The sequence below is a fragment of the Nanorana parkeri genome, unplaced genomic scaffold (genome assembly GCF_000935625.1).
Source record: "Nanorana parkeri isolate BGI_ZX_2015 unplaced genomic scaffold, ASM93562v1 scaffold1029, whole genome shotgun sequence".
Classification (NCBI taxonomy): domain Eukaryota; kingdom Metazoa; phylum Chordata; class Amphibia; order Anura; family Dicroglossidae; genus Nanorana; species Nanorana parkeri.
In genome coordinates, this window is record NW_017307297.1 from 498,771 (window position 1) to 512,364 (window position 13,594).

The window sequence follows — 13,594 nt, forward strand, 5'->3', positions numbered from 1 at the left end:
AGTTACAGGGCCACATATGGGGCTTGTCCATTTCAGTCCTCATACATGGACCTTTGGCATATTGCATTTCTGGGTCGCTTTTGAGACAGTATGACAGCCTAGGAAAGAAAATTTTTCCACAATAACACACAATTTTCAAAAGCAGACAGCCCAAAGTATTCTAAATGGGGTATTTTGAGTTGTTTTGTGTATCCCCTTCATCACAAATGCTGGCCACCCTTAGAAGCTAATACTTTCATTTGTGCTTTTCACACACATAAATTCAATTTTCACAGTATATTTCATAACCCTTATATCTCTTACTGCAATAAAGCCCCCAAATTTGTAATTGGTAATGTCTAACGCATATAACGGTACCCCCATGTACTTGTTATACAGTTTTTATGGAAAGTTACAGGACCAAATATATTGCATTCCCATTTCAAAACCTGGAAATGTGAAACATTGATTTACTGCGTCTGGGTCGCCTTTGAGACAGTATTGCAGCCTAGTTTAACTTTCCAGATAGGTGTCAAAAAGCAACATCAGGACAAGCCGACTCAAAAACTAGTTTAGACAAAATACTGTGATCAGAAACCAGGTGAAAGGGTAAAAAAAACTTTAAAAGGGTAACATTTTAAACACGGGTAACAATCACACCCCAAAAATGCTGAAAGGTACTGATCAATGTGATCACAGCAATAAAACTGTGATCATCTCTGACAGGGTTAATTTTTTAAAATAAAATAGTTGAAAATGGGTACAATTAAAGAGAAAAAAAACACAGTAATTCTGAACAGTACTATTGCACTGATCAGGGTGATCACAGTTATAAAACTGTGATCAGCAATGATGGGGTTAATGTTTTTTTTTTTTTTTAAACAAAGTTTAAACAAAGTTTTTTTTTACTTCTGGGACACTTGGTAGCACTGGGACTACTGGGACACTTGGTAGCACTGGGACAACTGGTACACTTGGTAGCACTGGGATTACTGGCACACTTAGTAGCACTGATCTGCTTTTCTCGCCTCAGATCACACTGAGGAGAGAGAGAGGCAGAGCTGACAGACAATAATTTTAATCATTGGCTGTCACAATGTATCACTGATCGCAGTGACTGATTGTCACTGCGATCATGTGACTCGAATTGCAGATTGCCTGAGTTGCCAGGCAAGTCCCCGCATCGGATCCCAGGGGGTAAGTATAATGGGGGGAACGGAAGGGCTTAGAAGTTACAACGTTTCATGCCGTCCCAACATCTTTAAAGCCCATGCTTTCCAGGACGGCATGGAACGTCCCAACGTCGGGAACTGGTTAAAAAGTGTTTTTATTTCTGTCTATGTTGCCCTGAATAGGAAAAAAACAGTTTTCTGCCTCTCTTTTTCAATAATGTGTAATCATAGTATATTTGCACTGTATTTCATATTACCTTGTAAAGTGCTACCCTCCAGCGCTGCAACATCCAAAATCTCCCTCGTCACTCTGTCACCGGCGCTTCCAACCTCTACCCGTCTTCTTCTGAGTTCAGCAATCTTCGGCTGCCTTGATTGGCTGGGCAGGGATGATGTAAATTCCGCACATATGCATGAAAGTTCATTCATTCCTTCATCCCACATGTGGGACTGTCAGTGTACATGTTATAAATTACTTCTAGCAGGCAAAGATTTATGGTAGGTGAGACTTTCATGGTCTCTTCGACCATAAATATCTATGCCTTTGGAATGTCATGGAATTGTGCTGGTGATTCTCCTATTTTGTTGTGAGTAGACAGATGATTCAGTCTGTCACTGGCATTAACACAGCAGTTTTTGTTTCTCTGAGCTCCCCTGTAACATATCATTATTACCTGTTGATCCTGCCAGTAGATCAGTTATCAGGGTGACAGTGAAATTGCTGCAGCTTTGTCACCATGTGGACAGGTTAGTCTTAGGCCCCCTCCAAACTGCTGTGGCCTGGTAACATTTGGTAAAATGTGCATCTTATTGCACATTACCAAAATATATGGTAACGCGCAAACCATGGCACCACTAATTTTTAATATTGCAACAATGCACTGTTATAGTAGCGTACAAGGCACCCACACTGCAGTGTACCACAATGATGGTGCGCTGCATTAACAACTGGGTTCAATTTTCAGACTGTTGCCATGTGTTGGCATCCCATTCATAACAAATTGGTTGCTTTAACGCCGTCCACACTAATGCATCATAAGGGCCTGTAGAAATGTAAATGTGCCGTTAGGTGTAGTTATAAATTGACTTTCCTGCCAGAAATCCAGTGCTGTCCTGTGCATTCTGCAGCTTAAACAATGTTATTGGGAACTGTTGTAGGCTTACAGAACAGCCCCCCCTTCCTTATAGTGTTATGAAGATGAAGAAAGAGGAGGTGTTTTGCAGTCCTAGAAGACTTCCTGCCCAAGGGATACAATGCTGCTCCCTTATAGCTACAGTACAGTGAGCGAGCCTTGTAACCCTGGAAGAGCAGATTTGTCACTGGCAGGTTCACCATGTGAAAATAAAGGGGAAAAAGCCTGAAAGAAAACTAATGCAACTACCGTATGTAATGGCCAATAAGGTGCAATATGTTAAGTTTTTGATCTTGGGTTTAGCTACAAATGAATGCCTAACTCCAGCAAACACATTATGCACTTATAGAAGCGGGTTTTTATGTTGGTTTTAAACTAAGGTTGAAGCCATATGAATAAAAGGTGATTGTGTCAAGCACCACAAGCAGTGATCTACTGTTTGTCCCAACCTGTGAAATTACATTTTCAGGGATCTGAACACCTCCAGGTGGCGCTGGAGCAGATCCGGCGGTTCCAGTGCTCCCCTGCAGGTGTCTCCAGGGAGCCAGTGGCTGTCAGGAACCTGAGCGCCTCCAGGTGGCACTGTGACTCTGGAACCAGGTCCTGCACTTCCAGGGCTCGCATGCAGGTGTCAGCAATTAGGCACCACCTGCTGCTGATCTGGGAGGGTATTTAATCCATCCCTGCAGTGAGCCTGGTGCCACAGTATTGTCGACATTACCTGTATCCTGTGACCTGTTTCCTGCATCCTGGTGCCTCCTTGTACCCTGACCATTCGTCCGTGGCTCCCCTTGTGTTCCCTTGCTCCCCAGGTTCACTTGCCCTGTTACCTTTTGTGTGTGATTTTGTTGTTTGCATTTAGTTGGCTATTATTAGTTACATAGTTACATAGTATTTGAGGTTGAAAGTTGCTTGTGGTTACTTGTTTTCGGTGTGTTGGATAAAGTGTATGCTCATAAGCATTGTCTGGTGTGGTCACACATTTGGTCTTCCCGTATAGATACCTGTATGCGATGTAGGGACACCCGTGCACGGTATCCTGACAGACATTTTTCTGGACAGCTTGGACTACATGTAAGTGTAGATCAATTAGATAATAGCCTGTGTAATGCAAACAAAAAAGGAATTCATATTCTAAATGCTATTATTACAGCTAATTACCCCATATAGTTACTAGAAAACATTATTTTGGAATGGACAAAGTTCCACTTCGATTAGTATGTCAATTATCTCATAGAACATTGCTCAGTCTTTACAAATCTCATTAACATATCATGTACTGGCCATTTCCTGAGACATAGCCTGTGTAATGCAAACAAAAAGGAATTCATATTCTAAATGCTATTATTACAGCTAATTACCCCATATAGTTACTAGAAAACATTATTTTGGAATGGACAAAGTTCCACTTCGATTAGTATGTCAATTATCTCATAGAACATTGCTCAGTCTTTACAAATCTCATTAACATATCATGTACTGGCCATTTCCTGAGACCAATACAGCTGACACGAACACGCACACATCCACGGAGACTGTCATGGGTCTATTAGAGCTCTCTTTCTAGGACGCATAGCATAGTACACTGTGGAATGAAATATCTAACATATGGGGAGTCCATTAGCTCGTTTACCTTTTAATTATCACCTATCAAGCAGTCACAGAGGATTTTCTCTTCCCTGGAATTAGTGTGAAGAGACTCGGGCACAGATCTTAAATATAGACATGCCATTATTATTTTTTTACCACCGCACAAATTAATTGAAGGCTAAATGTATGCAAATAGTACTCGCCTTTACTCTATTTTCTTTAAATAGGAGAGACATAGTAATAGTACTTATTGGGTTCTAATTTCTCTTTTCCTTTAATTAGAGGTAACATATTTTTTTAGGCTGTAGGGTGAAATGAAAGGCCAACATTGGTCTTGTGATGCCCCACTGAAGCACCCCCCCCCCAACCCTAGCATAAAGAAATCTGTGTAGTTACCTTTTTCCCAGGTGTCGTTGGCCTGGTAATTTCACAGATCCTCTTCAACCTTTTCTTCTTCCAGTGGTAGACAGATCCTAAATGTGGCAGAGAGTGGCACCACATAGTGACAAGGCAACTCGCTCTGCATCATTCTTTATTGAGCCCTGGTCTGGGTCTGAGCCTGGACATGTTGGGCTTACAGAAAGGGGGGGGGGCAAAAAAATACAACCTCGTTATATATTTGACCATACATAGACAGATCATAAGTACTTCATCTACAATAGAGTCCTTGCCATTTAAAGTAGCAGATAATCCTTAAGTGACATTACGTAATACAGTATAACCACTGTATTTACTATTTTCCTAATATGTAAATCAAAGGTGGGGAATTTGACATGCATATGAGATGATTTAACTTAAACTTCCAACTTATATTTTTTTAAATAAATAACATCCCTTTTAACCCTAATTCCTGCTAATTAACCCCCTGCTCCTCTTCTCCATTATTCAATGTTTTCCTTTTTTTGGTGTTTCCATTAATATTTTCATTTGCAAAAAAACTTTCCATGCTTTATACCAGAAACATAATGTTAACGTCATTGTAAATGGGACAAATTATAGAATACAATACTGTATATACTTTTCATGCAACTTTTTTTTTAGACTAACACAGTTCACACAGTAAAAACACATATATTCCTGTACCTCCTAGACAAAATAAGCATTTAACCCCTGCAACGTGGGAGGCCCAACTGCAAGGGTATTTTTTATATACTTAACCTGGAGTTCAGCTTAAAACATAATTTCTTTTTCCAAGAGTTTAAAAAGGCAAGTGAAATTTAAAAAAAAGATCAAGTGTGGGTTTCCAATTTGTCCCTTCTGACAGAAAGTAATTGAACATTGCCTTAGAATTAATCACAACAAAAACACTAGAATCTTCCATTTTGGCCCTGTGCTGATATAATTAATCTACAGCTCTGAAATGATTTCACAGCAGTCAAGGTCAAGGAAAGCGGCTTTCCTAGGTCCCCTCTTCATATGAAATTTGGAAATGCAAAGATTTCCATTACCAGCTCTCTTCTTAAGAGCAGAATATTAGGGACTGTAGGATGACAAAGAGCATGGAGGCTTGCTGCCATTAAAGCTGAAGTTTAATTTTTTTTTTTGGTATGTAGCACCATAGACATAATGTTCCTCTAATGAAGTGTGTTCCATGACCTGCTGGCTACTGTGTAGTGAAGAAATCTTCCTTCCACTGTTGTTGGATACTCCTAGCAGTGCTGATTGTCCGCGGCTGCAGGGGTTAAGATCAGGAGTTTTGACTGTGAACCATCGGTGCTGCTCGTAGTAGTATTCTTTCCCAGAATGCAAAGCAGTTTCTGATTGGTGGAGGCAGATCCTAAATGACAGCTTTAATCTATTTGAGGAATATACAGTTGCTATGTCTTTCTGATTTATAAATAAAATATTCAAAATGGCTTTTGGGATAAAAAAAATAAGGCCAAGCCAGTTTGGCTTATTCCAAATGCTGCGGATTTATATGTATTGTGTGTGTGTATGTATGTACAGAGATGTAGCAGAACCTCTGTGGGGGTTTGATTTGTGTCCTTAAATTGGGGAATTATCCCTCACAATTGGGAGGACACCTTCTCACATCCTGACACCCCAAAAGAGAAGTAGACAGTAATAAAGACCTGCAAGAGATTTGGACCCATATTCTATTTACCAAAATGCTGGTTTTATTTTTTTATTTTATTGGTTTTAACAGGGACACACACCAAAAAAAAAATCTAACTTCTCACTGATCTAAACACAACATTTTTAGACTTGTGTTTTGGCTTTAACAGAATAAATTATTTTTTTTTATTACCTTTTTCTGCATCAAGAATGAAGCTCATAATATCGGCATTTTACCCATGTCATTATAGTTTTTTTTAAAGTGGAGCTATGAACCAAATCAAAAATTACACATATGATGCAGTCTGTCACTGACAGTAACAGTTGTCACTGTAAGAGGTCCCCCTTGGAAGAACCATTTATCGGTGACAATTGTTGATGCTTACATATGATAGATGGAGCTCAAGGAGCCTGCAATGATACAGTTCCACTTTGTGTGTCTGCTTAGAATGAAAATCTGCCTTATCTTCAGTGCCAAAACTATGTTAGAACGTTGCAAACATGCCTTAGGCGGGCCAACCACAGCTCAAATTTTACCGATTTAGCAGGAATCAGATGAAATTCAAGCCAAAGGTGGCACTGCCAACACCACCCAGTATGACAAAAGTTGATACTTCTATTAACTTTCGTTGACGAAGCCGAGTGGGAAATAATCAGATCAGCTGCAGGTGCTTTTTGGGTACTCCCTACACCCACAGGAGAAGCAAGGGAATCTAATGAAAGAAGAGAAATCTAAAGCTGGCCATAGACCTATAGATTATCTGCAGATGTTCTATGGTCAGATGGAAAAAGTGCAACAGATCCCTCCATCTACGCTAAACTTTGTGGATGGAGGAATCTCCAGCTGGGCCAAGCTTCAGTATCGTGCTAGTCTAGTCGCTGGCTCTCAAAATACCTGAACAATCTGATTGGATGCAGGCATTGTTCCGGTGTTTTGAGAGCAAGTGGGGCCGACTAGCAAGATTAGCCCAGTGGAAGATTTCTCCATCCACACAGTTTAGCGTAGATGGAGGAATCTGTTGCATTTTTTCCATCTGACCATAGGAAATCTGCAGATAATCTATAGGTGTATGGCCAGCCTTAATAGAGTGTGGCTAGCCTTAGTTGGCTGCCAGAATTCCAGCCACAAGGGTTGCAGATACACAGAAAAACATTGCATATGCTCTGCTAAATGGGATGAAGCCTCATTTGCATTTAATTATGTTGCCAAGTTGCTCGATAAATGTCCCCCAAGGTATTTAAGACAAAGTTGACATACAGTTGATCTCTCCAGTTATCTCAGATAAGAAAACAATGATGTTATCTGTATGTTTCCTCCTTTTCTCTCCAATGCCTGTTAAGAGAAATCAATAGAATGCACAGCAACATACCATAAATGTTCGATGTCTCAATGTTGTAAGTCTACGGGCTCAACATGAATACTGGTCTAAATCTTACTAGCAGCTGTGATGCATATAATGTTCTAGTGTGCAGTTGCTCTTTAATTCTTTCACATCGTATTTCTGTATTATAAACAGAATTGTATCAGAGCACACTATGAACACTGTTAAAGGGTGTGAATATCTCTTTTCAGAACTCCAACCTGATCCATCAGAAGATGTCCCCTCCTACAGAGCAGCATGGGTCACCCATCCTGTCATTCATCATCCTGGAGCAGTTCAATGCAATCCGCCTGGTACAAAGTATTCACCAATCTCTGGCGGCTCTCAGTAAGGTCATCCGGGGAACATCGTTGTTGAGCTCTGAAGTACAGAGTCTCGCAAGTGCTTTATTGGAACAGAAGGTAAGATAATGTAACAGGGCTTATAAACATAATCACGTTAATGTGTTTTAAATGTGTTGTTTTCATTGCTGAATGAAAGACTGACCCTTATTATTTCAAAGTCCATGGGAGTAATTATTAAACTGAATGAAACTATTATGTTCAACTTGGTGTTTGCATTAAAATTGTAACTGAGGCTGCGAGCCATGACGGTGAATAAGGCTGAGTGTTTATTTATTGTAGTACTCATGTCATAATGGTGTTAAATACTGTACATACACAGGGAAATGTTACTAAGAGCAACTCTGCCATTTAAAGCACACAATAAATATTTAACTTTTCAATTGTTCAAGTAGAAAAAATATATCCCATAGTTCAAAAGGTTTTTTTTTTATAATCTATTTCACACTAGTGTTAGGTCAGCAACACATCCTATCACCACCAGCACTACTAAGCTTCTTAGACCTGACAAATCTATATCGTGTAGCCAATATCGCTTTCCATTATACACTGCTAGGTTACCCCACAACATGGCCTGCATTTTGCAGTCCATGCATAAAATGCAGGCAACGGTGAGGATCCCTGATATATCATGGTGTTTGCTCTGCTTAAAGTGACACTAAACTCAGGAGTTAAAAGTATATTCAAGTACCTTAACTATACACAAAAAATGTATTTTATTGGTGTATCACTCGGCTGTAGATCCTCCAATCATCTCTGAATTGGTGCCAACACTGTCCTTCCTTCTGGAGGGTGGCTATTTTTGTTCCGCCACCACTCCCAGCTCACTCCCATAATGGACTACAATCTAACTCAGTTTACTAATTTGTATTGAGATTGTAGTCCATCATGGGAGCGAGCTTGGAGCGGTGGCTACTTTACAACACACACAGGGATCATGGGGAACAAAAATATCCACCCTCCAGAAGGAAGGACAGTGTCAGCACCAATTCTGAGATGATTTGAGGCTCTACAGCCGAGTGATACCCAAATAAGATACATTATTGTTAATAGTTAAGGTGCTTGAATGCATTTTTAAAGGAGAACTATGACATGAGTGATTTCCACTCACGTCATAGTTCTAAGCCGACCTGTGACAATGAGACTGTCACAGGTTGGCTCAGTAGATCGGGAGGTGAGGGAAAACATACCGGGTTCCCTCACCTCTCGATCCTGTCACGGCTCTCTGCCGTGACAGGGGGAGGGGCTGGATTCCCCTCTCCCCGCTCCGATCTGCCAGCGCTGACTGGCGGAACGGACGGGGGAGGGGGCGGGTACAGCTGGCTCTGCCTCTAGATAGGCAGAGCCAGCTGTCACTCACGCAGCTGGGCGGATCCCTTCATCTAAGTCGGGATCCGCTCCAGGTGCGGCGTCTCAGTATACCGCGAGCTGTAGCTCGCGGTATACTGAGCTTAGGGTGACGGGAGGACGCTAGTTTGTGTCCTCCCGTTACCCCAAGGAAAACTATGGGGAAAAACACTGACCCCATAGTTCTCCTTTAAGATTTAACTCCTGAGTTTAGTGTCACTTTATTGTAGCAAAGAGAACTTCATGATTGGAGGACAGGCCGGCCACATGACCACATGACCTATCCTTTTTAGTTTTTAATTTTTTTCTCATTCATTCACTTTTCAGTCCCAAATACAGTGTTTTGTGGGTTTTCTTAAAGCAACAGTATGGCTGTGCTAAGTCCAAACTGCCCTTTAAGTGATTTTTACATCTTTTTAATGAGTGCTTAAGGTTTCCACTGGACTTTGTTGCCCTCCTCTCTTTTAGGCTTCCTTCCATAGGTAGGTTGTGGTGCCATGGTTTACGGTACGCTGCATTAAGAAAATATTGCAGGGACATATTTTCATCCACAGTTCTGTTATAGCAGCCCAATCTAAATGAATGTGGTGTCATAATGCAGTGCAGGTTAATGTGTAAAATACCCCATGTTAACACGCATGCAATAACGCATCACAACAGACCGGTAAAGTGTGAATGGTGTGCAATTAAAGTGAAAGGTTAAAGTGTGTACACCATAATGTAACATACTCATACCTACAGATCTTCTTGAGATTCCCTTTAAACAGCCCTGAACTAAACTGACTTTTGGGGAATGGAGGAGAGATTCCTTTTCTTTTTCCACTTCTCACTCATCTTACAATGCAGGACTCATTTCATTTCGAAAGTGACCTATCACCAGCCCCAAGCTGTGTCACATGTGGAGAAGGGGTCTGGGCCTATACAGACACCAGATTTCAAAACATTGCTGTATGCATAGGATCTTCCCAAAGTTCCAGAAGTGCTTAACAGGATTTTGCAGATTGTCATCTTCATGTGAACGTGCAGCTTATAGTGCATATGGCTTAGTCTTATTTTTGTTTTTATACATTAAAGACGCAGGTTGAGTATCTGTGTACGGTGACACAGAGGTGTAATTTACACAATACTTTTTTCTCACCTATCTCCTCCAATCAGCTCTAAGTAAAGTTTTCCTTTTAAAAAATACCGGTGTGAAGATTGAGAGATATTTCTTTGGAATATATTGTACTATGAATACTTTTATATACACATCAATTATTGCAGCTCTAACACCGCCTAGTTAAATTGTAGAACATCGTTCATTGCACAATTAAATGCCTGCAATTTTCTGTTCACAAAGCAGTCGTTCCGTTCATTCCCTCGATAAATCTGCCCCTCTGTAGTTAATATAAATGTGTGCGTGTGTGAACAAGGCCCCTAAGCTGGGATGAAATAATGCCAATATGCTCTTGCCAGCCTAGAGAAGAGCAGAATGGAGCCGTAAATAACGTGATGACTTTTAATGGGCCGATATATCGTACTGTTTACAAGCTTTCCAATGTCGCAGAGCTCTGTGAAGAGCAGAATGATTTCTAAACGTACAGCATTAGCATTGAAGCAGGCACAAGTTCCGGCTTTCTATAAGGAATGGTGACGAGAAAAACAGCAAACTGATATCACTCAATCCAGCAATGAGCAAATTAAACACCTCCAACTGTAGAGGAACTGTTAAAAGCATACCTATGTGTTGCAGTAACATGTAATAAAACGTGCATTGTTGCCACACATGGTCCATGATTTGGTGCATTGATTTGCACCCCAGTGCACTTTCCAGAGTCAAACTTGAAGGGATGTTCATTTCAATGCACACCACACCATAGACCGTGAACCAGTTGTGGTGCACTACATTAAAACAAATGTTTTCTCCTCTGTTCATGCCTACATACCCAACCTTTCCCCCATACCCATCCCTCTCCTTTCCCCCTATACCCATCCCTCTCTCCTGTCTCCTCTTTCTGGCTCCTTTCTTTCCAACTTCATACCACCCTTCCAGCCCCAACTACCCAGTTAACAGCATCTATGTACCAAGGCTCTGACTATGCAGCTTTGGCTCTTATTCTTGCACAAGCCCCTGGGCTTTGCATCATCTGCCCATGTGTTGTCTGGAGGATACTATACCACAATAGCTAGTCAACACTCTTGCATGCATTTTCTTACATAACTTTTTTCATTTAGGGCCCTGGTCATTGGGCCTCATTGCACAATAATATTTTTGTGACTTCTTGTTTATAACCACTAAAAATATGATTGAAAAGAAATACAATATAAAATAGCTCATGTTAATGTGCATGAGGTAAGGGGACCTCAGTCACAGCAAGCCTGGCAACATGCTACAGTGGCATGCTGGGATTTGTGAGATCTCCTCTGCCATTGTTCAACCTTATTTAAAGTGGAGTCACACAATGGGCAAAGGTTAGATCCTCTGCATGATTTTACTGCTGTGCCAGTGTTGGCAAATGGTCCCTTTGCTTCCTTTCTGAGATCCTGAGATTTCTAAGCATTGGTGTTAGGTGAATATGCTATTTCACTTGCCTCTGAAGTGCATAAGAGATATTTGCCTTTGGAGAATCCAGTAGACACTTAGCAGTGGATTCAGAGACAGCAATAAACCATAGAAGATGCAATGCTTCCCCACTCTGAAACAAAATACACATCATGGCTGCATTTCCACTTAAAGCTTAAATCTGGGCTTAACAAATATTGTCTACATAGAAGAGGCATTGTGTATTAATCTTGAATCTTGGTGTGCTTTGTGTATTTCTTCCAGATCTGTGCAGTAATCCAATATGAAACCATTCCCGCACTTTGCCTGTGTGCAGGAGCTTCCTGTAATAAAGACCAATCATTGCTGCTCTCTCTCCTTGTGCAGGGTGACTGGTGTTATCTCCGCCCCCTCCTGTAGTTCTCTGCAGGCAACCTCTAGTGGGTGGAGCCTGCTGGGTCCCTCCCTCAGCTCTGCTCCCTATACAGGTTTAGTACAGCACATCGATGGTAGCAGTGCTGCTTTAACAAGGTAATATCTGGGTTTAGAAAGGCATTTGGTGTGCACAAAGTTGGTTATATCCTTTGTGGCTATTAAGTAATGTAATTAAAACAAATGTTACGTGCTTAGAGTTCAGCTTTAGACAGTATACCCATATAAAGTGTCATAGAATGTACCACACTTCCATTTGCTTGTGATGAACTACTGCTAGGTAGTTTAATCAAACTTTGTTTGCATTCTGTGATGCATGTGCTATGAGAGAATAACTGAATACAGTTGTGTATTTATATATAAATATATTCTTTATTTTCGGCAGTGTCCACTTGCCTGGCAGAATAAATGGGAAGGCCCGGAAGAGCCTTTACAATACCTAAGAGGGCTGGTATCGCGAGCAGTAGCAATTCAGGTATAAAAAAAATTATACATTACATATATTATCATTAATGTCCTATTCCAGGGTAAACTTTTTGTTTGTTTTTGGAAGCATGGGGAAGGGTTAGGGCCACTGTATGTATCCATTCACTTCCTGTTACAGCAATACTTTTTCTTACATTGATACACAGTGTGTCACCAGGGCAGAAAATGAGGAAACAGGAATAAAAACCTGACATGTTCAAAGCTTGAAAAGGTGTCACTGGAGTTGGGCTTTAAGTGTTTAATTCCGAAGATACAAAGATGTGATGTGCCATTGTTTAGTGACTGATAGAATGAACAGTATGCCAGTCACTGACAAACTGTGCTGGTATTGATGGACTTGTGTCTTTTTTTCAACCTCAAATACTATGTAACTATTCCGCTTGTGAATATTTGTGGTCATAATAATTTGACTTGTTCTAAACTGAAGAGTTAAAGGGTTATTGAACCCTCGCTTATTTTTTCATATATATACTGCTAGCAAGCATTAGATATATGCAAAAACATAAAAAAAAAAAAGTTTACTAAAAGGTTAAAACTTACCTGTGTCTCCACCGCGGACTCCCGTCCGAAGATCTGAAGATTCTCAGGCGGCCGCAAAGGTTCAGATCTTTGGCTGGGAGATGAGGAAAGATGAAGGTAAGTTAATGGAGGCAGCGTGAACCCGCACAGACTCCGTGGGGCAGGAAGTGCCAAGAAGAGAGAGAGGAGTCATCGCTGGATCGGAGACCGCCACCAGCGCTGCAGGGACAACTGAAAACTATCAGAGATGACTCAGCAGTCTAGTGTATCAGATGTATTTAGATCTAACAGCCACATACATTAAGGACCCTTTCACATGGCCTGCTTTCAGTTCCGATCAGCAGGGCATCCGTGCATGGAATGAATGTCATCTGACCATGTTAGGTCTATGGGGGGTCAGATGTAAACGGACATATGTCTGTTTACATAGGATTACCCTTCATCCATTATGATCAGGTGCATCAAAATGGAACTCTTTTCTCTTTTGTTGTATGAAGCTAGATGGAGACGGGGGTAATCGGATGTCCATTTAGATCCACTGCCTATAGACTAACATTGGGCTTCCGCCTCTGACAGGCCATGTGGCCGGACTATCCACATGCTACCCCCCCCCCCCCATCCTTTTTTCACACCCCGC

General features: G+C 41.1%; 1 protein-coding gene across 1 annotated transcript in view; it reads left to right on the forward strand.

Annotated features, from left to right (window-relative positions):
• DYNC2H1 (dynein cytoplasmic 2 heavy chain 1) overlaps nt 1-13,594 on the forward strand; it is a 315,198-nt gene that overhangs the window by 245,698 nt on the left and 55,906 nt on the right. Inside the window, exons 84-85 of the mRNA XM_018567326.1 lie at nt 7,503-7,712; nt 12,338-12,427. Coding sequence (XP_018422828.1) covers nt 7,503-7,712; nt 12,338-12,427 — 300 coding nt within the window. The remainder of the gene's footprint in view (nt 1-7,502; nt 7,713-12,337; nt 12,428-13,594) is intronic.